Source organism: Rutilus rutilus (genome assembly GCF_951802725.1).
Source record: "Rutilus rutilus genome assembly, chromosome: 21".
NCBI classification, from domain to species: domain Eukaryota; kingdom Metazoa; phylum Chordata; class Actinopteri; order Cypriniformes; family Leuciscidae; genus Rutilus; species Rutilus rutilus.
Genome location: NC_140226.1, coordinates 10,600,622 through 10,621,635, shown reverse-complemented (window position 1 = coordinate 10,621,635; position 21,014 = coordinate 10,600,622). Strand labels below are relative to the sequence as shown.

Here is a 21,014-nt window from a genome sequence, read left to right as displayed (position 1 = left end):
TCTCTTGTTTGGTCACCACACCAGGTCTACTTACACACTCTTAAGTAATAGTAGAGATTTCACGTCATTGTTTAATAATGCAGGCTATGTAAGGTGAAGGATGTTGTTTCCGCAGCAAGTTTTGGCTGGGAGAAGTTTGTCTGAACAATTAAGGCTGGAAGAATGTACACCACTCGTTTGAAAATGGTCATATTTTTGCACAGAAATGACGCATTTCACTCTTAAATCAAAAAAGTATTCGAAATGATTTAAAGAAGCCATATTGGTTGACCAAATAGTCACTAATTTTTCCTTTTTTTTTTTTTTTTTTTTACAGTGAAATTCTCCAATAGTAATATTTCTTCTTTTCATAAATATTTATATACATAAAATATAAAATAATGATTTTTCTGATAACAATTGTATTTATTTATTTGATGTGCTTGTTTGAAGGGCTGCACAGTTTCACCAAAACTGTTATATATATTATGAATATCTAAAATGAATCTAAAAAAAGATTATATATATATATATATATATATATATATATATATATATATATATATATATATACATATACATATACATATATATATATATATATATATATATATATATATATATATATATATATATATATATATAATTTGTATTATTTTTGGGGGATTATTATATATATATAATATTTTATATATATATATACACATACATTTTTGGTGAAACTGTGCAGCCCTTCAAGCACATCAAATAAATAAATAAAATATAAAATAATGATTTTTCTGATAACAATTGTATGCATATAAATATTTAAGAAAAGAAGAAATATTACTATTGGCGAATTTCACTGTAAAATAAAAAAAAATATTTAAGTAAAAATTTGTGACAATTTTGTTTTACAGTACAATTTCTTCATTTTAAACTGTTAAACCATCAAGCTTTGTTGAGTGCCACATTGTCAAGTGCCAAGCTTCAACTCACAGCGCTTATGTTTATTTAATTAAATTGTAGCCATTGGAATTTGATAATCGCCCTAAGCCATATTGTAATTTTGGTTTTATTTCGATTCATTGTGCCGCCCTACCATATTCATGCTTTTGTATTTTTCCCCTGAAGTCCACTTATGAGGTCAGTCAAGGTTTCATGCCCCAAAAGCAGAGATAATTAAGTTTTTTTTCATGCTCGAATCCTTTTAAAGGACCCCATAAAAAAAAAAAAGGCTGTTTTTGCTACTTTGCCTTTAAAGCTTTATTTAAATGACCTCTGTTATGATTGGCTAACTGGTGCACTTCACACTCTCATACATCAAGGTGTGGCAAGTTGCTGAATATTAATCGGTAACAATATGTAAATGAGGGTGGTTAATGAGCTCATCAAAACCACAAGGATTATTTACAGATTCGTTTTTATAAATGTTCAGTTTGAACTGGAGGAAGCTTTGTGTTGAGAATATAACAGTGTGTCTGTGTGTACACTGTTTTATCTGAAATGTGCAAGGAAAATCCTGTTTTCTGTGGTATGTCCCTTGTAAGGCTGATATTGTGTTATCTCAAACTAATTGTGCTGATCTGGTTCCTCTGGCCAGCTGTGTGTTATATGACCCTCCACTCATGTGGTGACTGTTTAATTCCTTTCTCTGTGTGTATTTTCTGAAAAGTGAAGCGAATGTCTTGACTTTCACTGGAAATCCTGTTAAGTGCTTTGGGACGGTGTGTATTGGCCACTGTGACAGTGTGTTCATATGGACTTAAGTAGCTTAAAATCACTCATTCAGCTCAACTGTACACAACATGAGCAGCTTTGAACACATCTTTGTGTCTGTGTCTGCACAATGCAGTGTGCATGAACCTTCCTTTCAGTCATTCTTCTTCATTTAGAGTTGATGTTCGTTAATAAGTTTGCTCGTTTGTTTTTTCATGTGTTGGTACATTTGTTTGTTCAAATCATTCATTTGATATTCATTCTTTTCATTGTTTTGGTCTTGGTTCATTCATTCATTCATTCATCCATTGTTTGGTCAGTAGTTTGTTCATGTTTTCTTTTTATAGTTTGTTCTTTCTTCTTAGTTCTTTCATTCATTCCTTGTTTGGTCAGTAGTTTGTTCGTTTTTAGTTTGTTCTTTTGTTTGGGTCTTAGTTCTTTCATTAATTCATTTATTCATTGTTTGGTCATTAGTTTGTTCTTGTTTTCTTTTTATAGTTTGTTCAGGTCTTAGGTCATTCATTCATTCATTCATTCATTCATTCATTCATTGTTTGGTCATGTTTTTCCCCTTTTTTTATTAATTTTGTGCAATGATGCTTTTTCTTTAATCATATTATTCAAATGTGTGTCTGTTTTTTCTTTCATTAATTTGACGTTTGTTCATTCATTCATTCATTCATTTCATTTTTGTTCATTAGTTTGCTGTCAGTGTCATTTTCTTTGATTTATTAGTTTGTTTGTTTGTTTTTTGTTTTTAATTGTTGATTAATTTGTTTGTTCAGACATTTTTAGTCTTTCATTCAATCATTCCTTGTTTATTTGTTTGGTTCTTCAGTTTTTTTCCCCCATTAATTAAATTGTTTGTTAATTTGTTTGATGTGTATTATGTTATTTTTTGTATTTAATTAGTCCATTTCTTTTATTACTTTGATGCTCTTTCGTTTGTTCTTTTGTTTGTTCTTTCGTTTGTTTTTCATTTGTTAGTTTGGTAATTTTTCATTTCTGTTTGTTTGTTTATTTGACAGTTTTTCTTCAACCCTTCATTTTGCTTTTCACAAAGCGCGTGCACACACACACACACACACACTAGTGTTCACATTACATAAACCAAATAAATACCATTTTAACAGAATGAAGTGACTGTAATTTTTGAGCATAGAGGGAGGGTGAATAAAAGAGAGGTAGAAAGAGCAAGAGAAAATAAAAGAAAGAAAGGCAGGCGGAGAGATTTGAGTGGAAGGGAGAGGCTGGCAGTCTCTAACCACTGTGGTCTCCAAATCATAAATTTGTGAGCAAGGGAGTGCGGTTGAAAAAAAAAAAAAAGAAAAAAAAAAAGGAGTGGGTCGAAAAAAAGAGCAACAGAAGGGGGAGTGATTGGAAGCGTGAGGAGTGGAACGGCACAACTCGTTTGCACTGGCACTCGTGTGGGAATTTTTGACCCTCTCCCTCTTTCCGTGACTCTCCTCGACTCGGCCAGGCGTAATTATTCCTCTCCTTTTTAACCTTGAGAGGTCTGTTCTAAAATGAGACGAGAGGGGGGGATGAAAACGGCAATCAAGATGGACAAGCCGAGAGTGAGAGGCTAGAACGAGGGATGAAAACAACAGGCTCCTCTGTCCGTCTCTGAACGCTTTCGTTCCTGACCGAAGAAGAGCAGATATCTCCGCTTACCCACATATGGGGGAGTGAGCGAGTGAGCGAGCGACAGACAGCGAGAGGAGGGATACCCCCAGGACACAATCACAGGAGAACGCTTTTCCTCTGCCGCCTCCCTCCATTTTTATTTCTCCCCTGTTTTTTGGGCTGCTCTTCATGGGAGGAATGTGGAGGCAGCATTTTTCAGGCAAGACGCATGTTTCTGAAATTGGCCAAAAGCAAAAGTGTGTTGAGTGTGTGTGTGTGTGTGTGTGTGTGCACGGTTCTTGGTTTTTGATGGTGTCACAAGCGCATGTCTTGGCTGCTGTCTGTGACACATCTGCAAACTAGTTCGGCATGTGTGTGCAAACACGCACAGTGCATTTTGTTCCTGACTCCTTATCATTAGTGAGTGTGTGTGTGTGTGTGTGTTTGCCAACTAAATCCCTGGCTAATAGATCAGGAGGGGTGGAGAGAGAAGAAAAAGTGACGCAGCACAGATACACTCTTATTAGACACTCATGCACCTGGTTTATTTCAGGACCTGGACGGTCATTCAGTGATTTGACCATTTTAACTCCTTTTCCTGCAAGTGTCTATTAGCTTTGGAGCAAAAAGTGTTTTTTGTTGTTTGTGTCTCAGTTGTGTGTGTGTGTGTGTGTGTGTGTTTGTGTGACGGTGAGAGATGATGTTGCTTGGTAACCATAAGCAGCAGTTGACAGTGAGGTGAGGCACTTGGCTGCCAGCTTTTTTTTTTAATCCAAGATTGCTTGTATCACACACACACACACACACACACACGCGTACACACACACACACACACACGCGTACACACACACACACACTTATTAAAATCACAGCGGCACACCTAGCAAGAAGTGTGGAAACTCACACATACTGTGTGATATACACGCTGCCATATTTAACACACACACACACACACACACACACAAACATGCACAGATCCACGTCAACGCAACTCCATGGAAAAATCTCCTCATTTCCTTTTGTTTTTACAGACTTTTATTGTTCATGGAATTTCAAAGAGAGTATTACATTTTTCTCTCTCTCTCTCTCTCTCTCTCTCTCTCTCTCTCTCTCTCTCTCTCTCTCTCTCTCTCTCTCTCTCTCTCTCTCTCTCTCTCTCTCTCTCTCTCTCTCTCTCTCTCTCTCTCTCTCTCTCTCTCTCTCATTAGTTTCACATACATTAAAGTAATAGTTCACCCAAAACTAGAAATGTCTTTTTTTATTTTTTTTATTCACCTTCGCAGCGTTACTTTAATTTCCTTTCTTCTGTTGAACGTAAATGGAGATGTTTGGTAAAATGTTCACCATCATAATACTTTGCCAAAAAGGTCTGCACTAATAAATTGTAAATATTCACATGTATTACGATGGCTTTGTGAAAGCAGACTGAAATGAAAGCGATCATCTTTGGTTCCCTTCCTCTGTAGATCTCAAACGAATTTTATACTTTCCGCATCAATGATTGGTCACATGACCTGCAAGAACCCATACTTAGTATTCTTACTTAGTATTTCTGTCTTGTTTTCCAGTACAAATATTTGAGCATTCTTGAATCTAGAAACGGTTACTTGAGAAGCTAAAGTCTTGTTTCCTGACATTTTTTTTTAATTAAGCGAGTTTATTCTTAAAACAAGAAATATGCTGGTGAGGTAATAAAAATAAACTCATTTCAAAAGGAGAACTGGATTATTTTTCTCACCCCATTGGCAGATATTATTGTTTTAAATATATTAAAAAAAAATGATATTTGTAATGGAAACCAAGACAAAAATACAGAGTAAGAAAATCATTCTTTGCACTGTTGATATTAAATGTACGATGCACCATATTTGAAAGCATGTGATCGCAAATGTAAGATTCAAAAGCTTTGGCGGAAGAAAATATATATTTTAAATGGCTTATGAACTACATGATGCTCTTGTTAGTCATATTTTTTTTAGCTTGATGGTCACCATATGTTTACATTGTATAAAAAACAATGTTAAAATTCTTAGAAATATTACTGTGCTCCAAGGAAGAGAGAAAGTCATATGGGTTTTGAAACAACATGAGGGGTATGTAAAAGATTTTTTTTTTTTTTTTTTTTTCATAATCCCCTGCTGGGAGAAAACTGCAAAGACTGAGAGAAAATGTGATGGCAATTCAAATAAAAAGCCTCACATCTCTGAAATCGACGTTTTGTCGGGATCTTTTGTGCACTATGATCAGAGTAAATGTGGAGAATGGCTGAAGGGTAGGGCTGAGATTTTCCCCTCCTGCTCTCTGATTGGATAATTCCCCATTCTGGCCTCTGATTGGATAATGGCCGTGTGCTGCTGTGCTGCTCAGACTCTGTTTGTTTAAAAATCACTGAGTTTAAGTTTGCCTTCACTGTTCATGTCCAAAAAAGCTTTTAGAGCAGGCTGTCTGAGCTCTGAAATTGTTTATGGGTTGGAAAATGAACAGTCGGCACGGTTTCGCGAACATTGATTGGTCGAGCACCTACATGAAGGGGTGTGTGTGTGTGTGTGTGTGAGAGCCCCATCAGTCTGTCCTTCCCCCTCTGATTTCTCCCGCTCTGATGTAGTGATGATGGCTCCACCATGTCATTTGTGTTTCTGTTTGATGTGTCCACTGCTTATTTAAAGCGTGCCAAACCCCTGATCTCCGTTTCCCTCGGAGAGACCCAGCGCTGCCTTAACATCTCCCACACAATTATTTTTTAATAATACCATGGTAAATAATTCTCATTTGAAGTCCTTTTTAAATAGATGGTGGAGAGTGAAAAGAGAGAAACAAGAGAACAAGATGTTTCCCCCAAAGGCTATTAAATGAAATGTATTCATAACTCTGCCCAAATGCTGCAATCTCCATGACAACAAGAAAAATGGCGGGAGGGGTGATTGGGAAGTTGACGTTCCTCTCTGTGTTTGCAGGTATAAGGCCTCAGATCATGAACGGCCCGATGCACCCTCGGCCGCTGGTCGCTCTGCTGGACGGGAGGGACTGTACCGTAGAGATGCCCATCCTGAAGGATTTGGCCACGGTGGCGTTCTGTGATGCGCAGTCAACGCAGGAGATCCACGAGAAGGTCTGTTTGCTCCATTTCCTTCCAACCTTCCTTTCTTTCGTCCAATCTTTCTTCCAACCAACCTTCCTCCCTTCCCTCCTTTTAACCTTCCTTCCTTCCCTATTTTTCCTTCCTTCCTTTCCTATTTCCTTCCTTCCTTTCCTATTTCCTTCCTTCCTTCCTTCCTTCCTTCCTTCCTTCCTTCCTTCCTTCCTTCCTTCCTTCCTTCCTTCCTTCCTTCCTTCCCTCCTTTTAACCTTCCATTCTTCCTTCCTTCCTTCCTTCCTTCCTTCCTTCCTTCCTTCCTTCCTTCCTTCCTTCCTTCCTTCCTTCCTTCCTTCCTTTTAACCTTCTGTCTGTTCTTCCCTATTTTCCTTCCTTCCTTCCTTCCTTCCGAGCTTCCGAGCTTCCGAGCTTTCGAGGAACCAAATCATTTCAACCAAACAGATTTTGCTGCTTTTATGTACCCAAAACAATGAAGCAAATAATGAAGGCTTTTTTTGTTTTTCACAATTTTTTTTAAATTATGATATTTAATAATTGTCCTTTGTGCATAAATATAACAGTAAATATAAATGTTATCTTTAATTCAACTTAATTTTATATGAAAAATGAATAATTATGAGTGATGACAACAAGCAACTTGTTTTGAATTGGTTCACTGAACAAGTGCTGCTTTTCAGCAGCTAGTCTAAATCTAAATCAGACAATAAATACGTAACAAATATATAACATGTTTTATTGCATTGTTTTCACTGACTGCATGTCAGTTGTTTTCACAAACTCCTATGAATCAGTTATTTTAATGAATTGATTGAAGACCCACAAATGCACAAGCTATTAAATCAGTTTAAATCAGTCAACAAATTACTTAGTGAATCTGTTACTGACTGACTGGATGTTTATATGACAATGTGCTGTCAAAGATTTTGTTGTAATAAATTGTTTGCTTGTTTTTTATGAAAAGAACATTCAAATATTTTCATAAATTAGATTTGTTTAGTATGTACAATATGCATGCATTGTAAACCAAAGCAGAATTCTGCCGGAAACACTAGTTCATTTAAAAACACACAGGCTGTGATTCATTTTATAGTGACCCAATTATCAGACCCAGTTACGAAGGTGTAGAATTTCATTGCACTGAATTGAATTACCCTGTTAAGTTTAATATTATGTTTTATAGGGGCAGTCGTGGCCTAATGGTTAGAGTCAGACTGGTAACCCGAAGGTCACAGGTTCGATTCTCAATACCGGCAGGAAATGACTGAGGTGCCCTTGAGCAAGGCACCTAACCCCAAATCACTCCCTGGGCGCCACAGCAAAATGGCTGCCCACTGCTCCGGGTGTGTGTGTCCATGGCTTGCAGTGTGTGTGTGTGTGTGTTCACTACTCATGTGTGTATGCACTAACTTGGATCGGTTAAATGCAGAGTACAAAATCAGAGTATGGGTTACCATACGTGGCCGTCACGTCTCTTCAGTTTTTGCTATTTGATTCAGATTATGGTTTTGTAAAAAGTAAAAAACAAATAATTATCAAACTGGGAGGAAATCCATTAAATGACACATACACGAACATGGCAAACTCATCATGAGGAATGCATTACACCCACATACTCCTCCCAGGCCCAGGATGCTACAAAGAAATGATTTATGTGTGCTTAATAAACATCCCCCAGTTTTGTGTCCTGATGTTTATAGTGTGGTATAAATGTGTCTGTGGCAGGTGTTGAACGAGGCGGTGGGGGCGATGATGTACCACACCATTACTCTGACCAGAGAAGATCTGGAGAAATTTAAAGCCCTCCGAATCATAATCCGCATCGGTAGTGGATATGACAATATCGACATTAAAGCAGCTGGAGAGATGGGTAAGAGCATCGAGTGACAAATGCTAAGACATGTTTCCTGCTCACGACTTTTGGTCTTAATAGAAGATTAATTTGTAGAATAAGAAGTTGATACCTGACATACAAATGTAAATTTGCCCCATTATTATTATTTTATCTAGATAATGAGAATAATAAGAATAAAAACCCTATCTAAAAATCACATGCTTCATGTGACAACAGTGTCTTTGAGTTGCTTCAACAGCTTTCTGGACAATAATATACACCTGAGAAACTTAAAACATTGATAATATTGTGAAAAGCTGGAGCAAATGAAATGTAGAATGTATAAAGATGTTGAGTTTATATAGTGTGATACTTGGCATCACAGAGAACACACTTCTGACATTGAATACTGCTCAGCTGAGAATCTAGGTTCAATCTTTGTTCAGAAAAACAAAGTTCTCTGCATGTAGTGAGGAAAAGTTGGAAGCTTGAAAGTTTGAGAAGTCTTTCAGAGACATAAGAAGGTAGAGGAGGACTAATTGTTCCTCTGGGACAGACAGTTTATATGGTTAGAGTTGAAGAAAGAATGTTTTCTGGCTGGATAATGATCTCCATTTCTCCTTTTAAAGGGGTGGTATAATGCCCTTTTCACAAGATGTAAAATAAGTCTCTGTTGTCCCCAGAGTGTGTATGTGAACGTTTAGCTCAAAATACCCCACAGATATTTTTATATAGCATGTTAAAATTGTCGTGCGTAAAATTGTCACGCACCGTTTTTGTGTCTGTCCCTTTAAATGCAAATGAGCTGCTGCTCCCAGCACAGAGGGCGGAGCTTCAACAGTTTTTCAACAGTAAATTTTAGGGTTAGTGATTGTCACTAACCCGGGAGGAATGTCGTTTGTTGTAGTCCTTAAAAAACGATTTGTTTAAAAGCAAATATCTCCCTTTGCTTTGAACTTTGAGCGTTGTAACTTTGCAGATGTTGTTTATGCTCAAACAGCAACGTTACACACTAACTAAATTGAAAAAGTGAAATCATAATCAACCACCCCTTTAATGATGGCTGGATAAACTTGTAGGTCAAATCCATGAACGGTTAGAAGACAGGATCAGGGTTTACTTGACTATCAGTATGAATGGACCATCTGAGGCCTTGTCTTGTTTATTGAATGTTCGGATATGTAAATATCAATCTTTGTGCATGTCTGCAGGTATCGCAGTGTGTAATATCCCATCAGCCGCTGTGGAGGAGACGGCAGACTCGACGCTTTGCCACATCCTGAACCTGTACAGGAGGAACACGTGGCTATACCAGGCCATGCGGGAGGGCACACGGGTCCAGAGCGTGGAGCAGATCCGAGAGGTGGCGTCAGGGGCCGCCCGCATCAGAGGGGAAACACTCGGACTTATTGGCTTTGGTGAGAGACACAAACACTTCATCAACAAACATAAGAACTTTACGCAATTGTGTTAAGCATTACATAACATAATAATGCGTGTTAATGCCATTAATAAAAGTTATAAAATTAAGTTATAGTTAAAAAAAACATTGTTTGTTCTGTATTATTCATTGAAATACACATTTGAGATATAAATGCATATATATGTTTTTATCCAAAGCAACCTATATGTATGAACTATTTAACATTTTACATACATTTTCAGTCATCATAAATTGAAGTATGAGAATTATGTAGTGATTGAAACATGAAGTGAATAAAAATCATTAAAAAAATAAAAGTACAATTTTAGTATTGAAATTCTTGAAGCACAATCTATCCTTACCCCTTATAAGACTAAATTCAAGCATTTAACTAAAAATATATTATAATAAATAATATAATTTAAAGTGACTGCAGACTTTTGACTGGTAGTGTACATGAAAGTATTATATTTACATATTAAAAATCACAGGAACCTTAAAGGAATGGTTCAAATGAATTATGTCATCTATTCACTGTCTGGTCATCCATGTATAATTTTTGTTTTCATATAACTAAAGTCAGTGGTGACAAGAGTTAGTTAAGCTCCAAGAAGGACAAACAAGCACTTATATAGTTATATAAACAATCCTAAAGTCATTTCTGCTGGATGGGTTTGTGTGTCTATATATTTATGTATATTTGCGTTATAGGCCGATCAGGACAGGCAGTGGCTGTTCGAGCAAAAGCGTTTGGCTTCAATGTGATCTTTTACGACCCATACTTGCAAGACGGTTTAGAGCGATCGCTGGGCGTTCAGAGAGTTTACACCTTACAGGACCTCCTGTACCAGAGCGACTGTGTGTCTCTCCACTGCAACCTAAACGAACACAATCACCACCTCATTAACGACTTCACCATCAAACAGGTAGACTACACACAAACAGTCCATTAATCGCATGCTGTCATGAGCGCCATCTAGTGGCTGTGGCTTGAACATGACTTTGAGGACTTGTGGAATATCATGCATCATGTTTTCGTAGATGCGACAGGGAGCGTTTCTAGTCAACACAGCCCGAGGGGGTCTGGTCGATGAAAAAGCCCTGGCTCAGGCTCTAAAAGAGGGCAGGATACGAGGGGCCGCCCTGGACGTTCACGAATCTGAACCCTTCAGGTAACATTTGTAATGACATACTAATTAGAACAATCTCCTTTGTCTTAAGATAATAGATGTAACTCCAAACATCTCTTCAGCTGCACCTAAATTAGCATACTATTACTTCTATATAATATGCAATATTAGGATTAGTGCATCCCAGATTATAGTGCATTGACAATGGTGTGTTATTTCAGATGTACAAACATAGCAAGGACTGCAAAGTTTTCTGCTCTGGCATTTTACTTTTCTAGAACATAATGGAAATTTGTTATGGGAGCACAACATGTATTTCTTCCCCTGGATTAATTTCTTTCGCTTGTATTATTGTGTTATTCTCACAATGTATTGCAATGTATCCAACGTTGAGTAATAATGAATTTTCAAAAGTTTGCATTTGGGAATAATACTATTTTAATACTAATACTATTTTAATACTAATACTATTTTGCATTTGGGAAGAGCACCATTTTCTCTAGTACATTAGACATCGTTGCACCAATTAGATTAAAAAAGGTTAGAGAGAAAACTAAAGCACCATGGTACAACAGTGTTACGCATGTTCTAAAGAGAGAAACTCGTAATTTAGAGCGTAAATGGAAACAAACTAATCTAGAGGTCTTTAGAATCGCGTGGAAAGACAGTATGTCACGTTATAAAAAGGCCCTAAAAGCAGCCAGGGCTGAGCATCTCCGCAAACTAATAGAAAACAACCAAAACAATCCAAGGTTTTTATTTAACACCGTCGCTAGACTAACAAATAAACAGACGTTACCGGAGCAAAATATTCTGTCACAGTGTAGTAGTAATGATTTTATGAATTTCTTCACTGAGAAAATAGAAAGCATCAGAAACACAATTGTAAATGTACAATCTTTAATGGTGTCTTATGATTCAGCCTCAATTATCACCCCGCAAGAACAATTACAGCGCTTTGCAACTATAGGACAGGAAGAGTTAAATAAACTTATCATTGCATCTAAACCAACAACGTGTTTATTAGATCCAATACCAACTAAACTACTGAAACAAGTGTTACCTGTAGTGGAAGAGCCTCTTCTCAACATTATTAACTCGTCTTTATCCTTAGGTCATGTTCCAAGAATATTCAAGTTGGCAGTTATAAAACCTCTTATTAAGAAACCACAATTAGATCATAATAACCTAGCAAATTACAGACCCATTTCAAATCTTCCATTTATGTCTAAAATACTAGAAAAAGTTGTGTCCGCTCAATTGTGTTCTTTCTTGCAAGAAAATGATATCTATGAGAAGTTTCAGTCAGGATTCAGACCGCACCATAGCACAGAAACTGCGCTCGTTAAAATCACAAATGATTTACTTTTAGCTTCTGACCAAGGCTGTATCTCAATACTAGTTTTACTTGATCTTAGTGCTGCGTTCGATACTATAGATCACACAATACTCTTAGACCGACTACAAAACTACACTGGTGTTCAGGGACAGGCATTAAACTGGTTTAGATCGTACTTATCAGACCGTTACCATTTTGTCTGCGTAAATGGGGAAAAATCGAAGATAACGTCAGTAAACTACGGTGTACCGCAAGGATCTGTGTTAGGCCCTCTGCTATTCTCAATATATATGCTGCCACTTGGTAATATTATAAGAAAACATGGAATTAATTTCCACTGTTATGCTGATGACACTCAATTATATATTTCATCACGACCAGATGAAAACGCTAAATTATCTAAATTAACAGAGTGTGTTAAAGATATAAAATACTGGATGACATGTAATTTTCTGCTATTAAATTCAGATAAAACGGAGGTATTACTTATTAGTCCAAAAAACTGCCCACAAAACCTCTTACAATACAACTTTAACATCGTAGGATGTCCTGTTACTTTATCCTCTACAGTAAAAGACCTGGGTGTTATATTAGACCGCAACTTGTCTTTTGAAAATCATATTTCATATGTTACAAGAACAGCCTTTTTCCACCTTAGAAACATTGCTAAGCTACGTAACATGCTATCTGTTTCTGATGCAGAAAAGTTAGTTCATGCATTCATGACCTCGAGACTAGATTACTGTAATGCTTTATTAGCCGGTTGTCCTGCATCCTCAATAAACAAGCTACAGTTAGTCCAAAATGCAGCTGCTAGAGTTCTTACTAGGTCAAGAAAATACGATCATATAACACCAATTCTGTCGTCTCTACATTGGTTACCTATAAAGTTCCGTATCAATTACAAAGTATTGCTACTGACCTATAAAGCCCTAAATGGTTTAGCTCCCGTGTATTTAACGGAACTTCTATCGCCCTACAATCCATCGCGCTCTTTAAGATCACTAAATTCGAGGCTTCTGGTCATTCCTAGGATATCTAAGTCCACTACAGGAGGGAGAGCTTTTTCACATTTAGCTCCTAAACTCTGGAATGGCCTTCCTGATATTGTTCGAGGCTCAGACTCGCTGTCCCAGTTTAAAACTAGATTAAAGACGCATCTCTTCAGCCAGGCATTCACATAATACTTACATTTTATACTACAGTTGAGACGACTCGACGCGGGCGATGTTTATGCCCTAAATCAATACATGATTAACTAACTGTATTTCTCTATGTACATTTCTGAAATGCACTTTCTGTAAAGCTGCTTTGAAACAATATGTATTGTGAAAAGCGCTATACAAATAAATTTGAATTTGAATTTGAATTTGAATATTTAAAAAAAAAAGAAAAAAAAACAAACACTTTTAATCAAAAATAAAATAAAATGTAAATTATAAAACCAAATTTTAATTATAATTTGTAAAAAAAAAAAATACTGTTTCAAATAAATGCTTTTCTTTTGATCTTTCTATTCATCAAAAAAATGCTGAAAAAAATACATCATGGTTTCCACTGAAATATTAAAGGGATACTTCACCGTTTTTTTCATATTAAACTGTTATTCTCTTAACTAAGACGAGTTGATACATACCTCTCTCGTCTCAGTGCGTGCACTCAATCGCTCTGGCGCGCGGCGACACTTTGATAACGCTTAGCTTAGCCCAGTTCATTCATTAGGGACCAAACAGAGATGAAGCTAGAAGCGACCAAACACGTTTTCCCTATTTAAATACAGTTACACGAGTAGTTACACGACCAAGTATGGTTACACAAAATAAAACGTGCCGCTTTTCTAAGCGGGTAAAAAGGATAACTATAATGTATGGCGGAATAGCACTTGGGAGCACTTCGACTCGGTGCAGTAATATCATCACTCCTGAAAAATCCTCTCCCCCTCTCCCTCTCACTTGTGTCATTAGAACCAACGTGACTTTTTACTGCGCCGAGTTGAAGTGCTCCCAAGTGCTATCCTTTCAGTGTGTAGTAAAAGTATGCAAATCAGGATATAGTCTCATTCTGTCTCCTTATGCTATGGTTTTCTCTCAGTTTTACTCAGGGTCCTCTGAAGGATGCGCCCAATCTGATCTGCACCCCTCACACGGCGTGGTACAGTGAGCAGGCCTCACTAGAGATGAGAGAGGCCGCGGCCACTGAGATCCGCAGGGCCATCACTGGTATGAAAGCTCCCATTGACCTCTCTCTTAAAGTGTTTTCTGTTCAAAATGTAACCCCTTCTGAGGCTGTCATTGTAGAATTGGCATACGAAATTGTGATTATCATAGGGTTGCGTGGTTAATTGGATGGTATGTGAACTGTGAAGGGAAGGGGTTCCTGATTTACCTCTCTTTCTCTCACTCCTGTCCTATATATATATATATATCACATAACTTTTCAAACTGTTATTTTAACATTCTTGTGCTGCCTAGCAAGCACTTGTATTTCCTTCAGGGAATGTAAATCTAGTTCTTTATATAAACTCTGTCTCCCTCAAAGGATCCGTGCTGTTGTACATCAGTCATCATGTCTCGGGGTTTGTTCTGTTTTTCAGGTCGTATTCCAGACAGTCTCAGAAACTGCGTCAACAAAGAGTTTTTTGTTACTACGGCGCCGTGGGGGATGATGGAGCAGCAAGTACACCCGGAGCTCAACGGAGGAGCTTACAGGTGAGAAACGAGATTTTAAACATGCACAGAACCTAACATACATTACCTGTCATATCATACTAACCTTTATTCCATCCACCCTTGAGTTTAACATCTCAAACACCCTTGTTTCTGGGATTGAGAATCGAGAACCGGTTCTCATTTACCAGATCCAAATGATTTTCATTGCATTCAGTTCTAATCTTCCAGTCTTAACAATAATTGTTAATATATACTGTGTATGTGTATATTTATATATACTGTGTATATGCAAACATTCTTAAAACTATAGATATACTTAGAAATAAAACTGAACATGAATATAATATATCTTGAGTTAAATGTATTTTTCTTATTTTCATTGGCAAATAGTTTTCTTCTCGTTTTCAGTATAAATCTAGCATAATTTAGTGATATTTATTAGCTAGATTCAAAAAAATGTTTAATAAATATTATAATAATAATAATAATAATAATAATAAATAGTAGTAGTTTTATATATATATATATATATATTATTTGTTAATGGTTCAATAAATGGTTTAATATATTATTTTTTAAATAAAATATTTTAGTTATAGTATTTACACAAATATTTTTAAAATAGTATAATAATAAATAGCAATGGTAATAGTAATAATTTAATAAATTATAAATATAATTTGTTAAATAATTATAAATGGTATTAAAAACATCAAAATATGTTAAAACATTTTTTTAAAAATGTAAATGAAAGGTTCAGTAAGTGATTTCTGAGAAACGCTGTTGATATTTGAAATCACCGAAAATAAACGTGCCCCTACCCAAAAGGATCACACCCCTATCTTGATAACTCTGCCCCAAATCCCTCCCCCCTCATGATTGTATACGCCCCTTACTGCTGATTGGCTACGAGTGTGTTTTGGTGCTCGGTCCGATCCATTTTTAACAGCATTTCTGAGAATTTCACTTACAAAAGTACTAAATCCTTAATGAAATCGCTGAGGGACCTATATTGTCAAATAAAATCAGAATCAAAACCAGATTCATTAAATTCCCTCTAATCGCCATCCCTGCTCTTTTCCCCACTCTACTCAAGATCACTCCTTCCTCGCAGTGAGATGAAATACTCAACAAATTCATTCATGCTGATGTATGAGCAGCCAACCAACACAGCGGCTGTGTTCAACAGTGCAAACAATCTTCATTAGTTCATCCCTGTGTAGTGAGTGTAATCCCTCCAGATCGCAATATGCAAATAGACTTAAAGGTTACTGCCGTCTGTCCCTGTGGCACACATAAATTAACTTCGCTCTACATCGACAGCATCACCTCTAGCTTTACCCGCTATGACCCCTCTGAACGTTTCCCTCAACTAACACCTCATTGTTATGCATTTAACTCTCCAACCCACACATATAAACACACACACACACACACACACACACACAATGTGTGTTGCTCAGTCTGATTGCTTCTCTCGCTCAGCAGAGTGGCCCAACCGCTACCAGCCGTTTCTCCTGGTGGCCTGCAAGACAAAATGTATACCTAAACAATGACAGGTAAATATTCACAGAGTACTGCAACACAGCTGTCGCCAGGTATCAAGATACAGCCCAAATAGCTCTGAAAGACATTGATGAGCAAAACAGTGAGGTCTGAAACATCAAGCATATCCTTACTTTGATTTGACAACTTTTCTTTTTACATTTCTCATTCTCATGTGCAATGGAACATGCTATCATGTGATACCTTCCTATTTATTGAAATATTACATAAAGGCTGAACAGCAATTTTACTTACTAATTGTTTTTTAGAATTATTTTAATTACACATTATTTGTTGTATGTATTTTGCTGTATTGTATGAGCATTTGTTAAATTAGACTGTGATTTTGTATGGAGGCCTATTTGTGCCACTCAAAAAGTTTTTTTTTTATAAGTAATAAATAAATAAATATCTTAAATACCTTATATTTATATATATGTATAAATGCCTCAATAAAAAAAATGTTAAAGGAGTAGTTCACTTTAAAATGAAAATTAGCCCATGATTTACTCGCCCTCAGGTCATCCTTGGTGTATATGACTTTCTTCTTTCAGACGAATACAGTCTTACAATACAATACAAACACAATATACAAAGTTATATTAAGAAATGTCCTGGCTCTTCCAAGCTTTATAATGGCAGTGAATTGCAACCAACAGTTTGAAGCTCAAAAAAGCGAATCCATCTGTCATAAACTCCACACTGCTCCGGGGGGTTAATAAAGGCCTTCTGAAGCAAAGCTATGAGTTTGTGTAAGAAAAATATTAATATTTAACATGTTACAAAGTAAAATTCTAGCTTCCGGTCAGACGGCCATACTATTTACTCCTTAAGTGCAACTTGTGACGTCAGAAGTAGAGTAGTGCGTCATGGCGTAGCGTAAATATCAGCAGTACGTCGCATTTCTCGCATTAAGTCGAATCCGTATGTTCGTTTGGCTGGAAGTTAGAATTTTACTTTGTAACATGTTAAATATTAATATAAAATAAAAAATACTTTATAAAGTTTTAAATATTAATATTTTTAAACACACTGAAATAAGAACAGTAAAAGTTACAGGTATGTTGTACAGTTATGAAGTAATCAATTTAAACTATTTGCAAATAATATTTTATTTTAAAATTTGCACACATTCACTCTTATTCGTATGTCTCAAAGCAAAACGTTTCTCGTCTCGTCACATTCCGTTATGAATAAAAGGTTTAGTAGTTTGCTTCACTGGATATTACTGTTGGTCGTTTAACATTTCTATCATAAAACAGCTGTCAGATATTTACATCTACTTACAACTTACTTACTCTTTCATGGCAAAAACTAATTGTCGCGTTGGAATTCGTGTGAACAGTAAAGCCCTGTATGCTTTGATTTGATTGGCCATCTCAAACATTCATAAAGTTCATACATAGCAAAAATTCGTTTTTTGGCTGCAAAATGAATCGGTGAGACTTTACAATAAGGTTAAATTAACTATGATTAACAATAATTAAATTAACTAAAATAACATGAATGAACTAACATGAACTAACAATGAGCAACACATTTGTTACTGTATTTGTTCATCTTTATTAATGTTAGTTAATAAAAATCCAACTGTTCACTGTTTGTTCATGTATTAGTAAATGTTGAAAAAAACAATAAAAAATAATAAATGCTGTAGAAGTATTGTTCTTTCTCAGTTCATGTTAACTAAAGTAGTTAGTCAAGTCAAGTCACCTTTATTTATATAGCGCTTTTTACAGTACAGATTGTATCAAAGCAGCTTCACAGTGATAACATGAAAATAATACGACAAAGTTTGTTTTTAGAAGAAAATTGCGTCATCGTCCACCTTAAGGCAGGCAGATCAATAATATTGTTGAATATTAAATGTCCCCAACTAAGCAAGCCAGAAGCCAAGGCAACCATGGCAAGGAACCAAAACTCCATCAGGTGACCGAATGAGGAAAAAAACCTTGGGAGAAACCAGGCTCAGTCGGGGGCCAGTTCTCCTCTGGGCAACAAACGAACAGTGTGTAATTATGATTCAGGCAGCATTGCAGGTCAGAAGTCAGATTGGATCAGAACATTCCGAATATTTATCCAGTTCCATCTGGCTGGAAGTCGGAGTCATCACGCCGGTATGGAGACGAGTTTGTTGAGGATCAGTGCCGATGGCTGTCGTGTCGATGAGGAGTTCACAGGGCTGATGAGGCTGGCACTTCAGGGATGCGTTGTGGATGGGTCCTGGCGCAGGTCCACCATCTGATCTGGATCCGGCTGACTTCAGTAAACCTCGGAATAGCGTAGATGCCATTCTTCTTATGATGTAACGAGTACATCAGGTGTTATAGGAAGTGTCCCCGGTTCCAGCTGTCCTAATCAATTAAATCAAACTTACCAATTCATTTTAAGCATTTAAGCAGAAGCCTTGAGGTCAAACAATTTCAAGCATGAAAAACATTTCAATCATATCACGTGCCTAAACTTTTGACTGCTAGCGTATAAATAACGTTTTTCAGCCAAAACTAAGCTTAGAGTCTGCAGGCAATTTGTTGTAGTCAAAGAGTGTAGCATTAAACCAGTGACCTCACCGTAACTCTATATTCTCTGTCTTTTCTCCAGGTTCCCCCCTGGTGCAGTGGGTGTGTCTCCTGGTGGCATGGGTGGACAAATAGAGGGCATGATGCCTGGCGGGGTGCCCAGCGCCCACCCCTTGCCGCCGGGCACCCAGCCCAGCCTCGCCCCCTCCCCCACCCAGCTCCTCAAACACAACGACCATAGAGAACACCTGGCCAAGTCATAACCACACACCTGACCGCTGACCAACTGCAAATCGTAGAGACTAAGAGACAGTGAACGGGTGAACAAGCAATCAGCTGCCAGCGCCAGCTGCACCAGAGACATGCTTCACGGACGTCTACCACTGTCTTGTTTTCAGTTTGAGTGTTTTTCATTTACTGTTCATTTACGTTTTAACCTAGGAAGTTCGGTGGTTTTGTTTTCTGTTGTTTTTGCGAGGGGCGGACATCATTTCCACCTGTTCGAACGCAGGTGGGCGGTGCTTTCTTGTCAGGAGGCGCGGCATTACGTGATGGCCACGCCTCTTTCCTCGTGCACCAGTTTGAAACATTGACTGATACCCACATGTCATGCACTTCTCTTCTTCCTCCTCACCTTATTTGGGCACGTAACAGAACTCAACGCAGTTATACGTTTCAACATCGTTTCTATCTTTACATCCACGGAATTAGTGCTCGTCTTTGTTTCAGTGTTAAAAGTGCTTGATGATAAAAAAATATATATACAGTGTATCTATTAAGAGAACAGAGAGGGAAAGGCTGTTCTTGGGCAAAAAGAAAGATGATAGAGAAATTATTAGCTTTTTTTTTTTTTTTTCAGAACATTTAGAGTAGCTGACCTCTTGTTTACAGAATTGCACAAATTGAACAAGCACCAGCTCAGAAACCACCCCTCTTTAAGACCCAAGAGCACACTATTTTACTAATATATATCTATATATATATAAATTAATTTAGATCAAAAAAACATTTTTTTTTTTTCAGGATTTGTTCGATTCTGTGTCAGGTTTTTAAATGTCAGTTCCCAAAAACGGCAATTTGGATTTGAGTGAACGTCACCGTGAGGAACATTTTGATTTTGTGTTTGATATGAGTTCTGTAAAACTCCAAAAATAGATGGCAGCTCACACAGAAAAGGGACTGGAGTGAAAAACCGCCCCTGTCTCAGGAAGAACATTTACTCCAAAACACACGACAAACCGGTGGTCTAAATACTCGCTCCTTCCCATCAGCCTCTTCGCCTACCCGAGGTATTTTTATAGATCTGACATCCAGTGCGTTTTTTGGTGTTGAATGTATGGCAGTTCAATTAGATTTGTATTGTCTAGTTTAATGTTTTTGTAACCATACTTTTCCTGTGATCCTCTCCCCGTTCCTTTTCTTTTGGGTTCTTTATGTGGAAGCGCACTGTTCGGAGCTCATTGTGTTGTTTATATGCAATATCCTGAGGTCCTCGGCCAACTCCAGTCAGGTTGGTTCCAGAACTGTAGGTTTGGTTTTTAGTGTGAGTATTTGTATTTGTTTATTGTACCGAGGTGAACATTTAGCATACAGTACAGTTCAAATAAAGAAAATACCGTTCTGACTTTCTATACTGTGCTCGTGTGTTTGTCTCGCTTTACGCACGCGTTGATGAAGGTCAGGACAGGATTGGCAGCATCTGCTGTGCTGTGACCTTCAGATGCCCCTGCGTGATTCTGGAGGCCACGAGGGGTCGCTGTGGCTCTGGGTTGATATGATGCAGCAATCACATGGAAATACTTGCATGCTTTTTTGGGGGGTAAAGAAATAATAAGAGGGAAACTATACTTTTGCAAACTTTACAAATCACACTAAATTTTGTGGGGGTCTTAATTTGACAAAAGAATAGTTTATTTTAAAATACAATAGTTTTATTATATAATATAATTATATTATATAATGAAATTTTGAAGGGCTAGTTTCCCTCTTGTTTTTTTGACCCCACAAGCATTAAATATCATTGCATTAGATACAAAATATCTAAGCCAGTGGCTTCTGGCATCATTATGAATTGTGGTATGATTTTTTTTTCTCATCTTTGAACAATAAATCTATATTATAATTTAAAACTTAATACGTTTAATGTTGTTTGCTTGAAAAA

At 37.0% G+C, this 21,014-nt stretch overlaps 1 protein-coding gene across 4 annotated transcripts in view; it reads left to right on the top strand.

Moving 5' to 3' along the window:
- ctbp2a (C-terminal binding protein 2a) overlaps positions 1 to 20,482 on the top strand; it is a 53,980-nt gene extending 33,498 nt beyond the window's left edge. For 2 of the 4 annotated variants that reach the window (XM_084394097.1, XM_084394094.1), the window contains 9 exons: positions 6,258 to 6,412; positions 8,120 to 8,264; positions 9,440 to 9,646; positions 10,363 to 10,577; positions 10,693 to 10,823; positions 14,212 to 14,339; positions 14,714 to 14,828; positions 16,278 to 16,348; positions 18,936 to 20,482. In XM_084394097.1, coding sequence (XP_084250223.1) covers positions 6,258 to 6,412; positions 8,120 to 8,264; positions 9,440 to 9,646; positions 10,363 to 10,577; positions 10,693 to 10,823; positions 14,212 to 14,339; positions 14,714 to 14,828; positions 16,278 to 16,338 — 1,157 coding nt within the window. In that variant the 3' untranslated portion in view covers positions 16,339 to 16,348; positions 18,936 to 20,482. The remainder of the gene's footprint in view (positions 1 to 6,257; positions 6,413 to 8,119; positions 8,265 to 9,439; positions 9,647 to 10,362; positions 10,578 to 10,692; positions 10,824 to 14,211; positions 14,340 to 14,713; positions 14,829 to 16,277; positions 16,349 to 18,935) is intronic. The other 2 variants (XM_084394096.1, XM_084394095.1) reach the window with 1 other exon arrangement.
- The last annotated feature ends 532 nt before the right edge of the window (positions 20,483 to 21,014 follow it).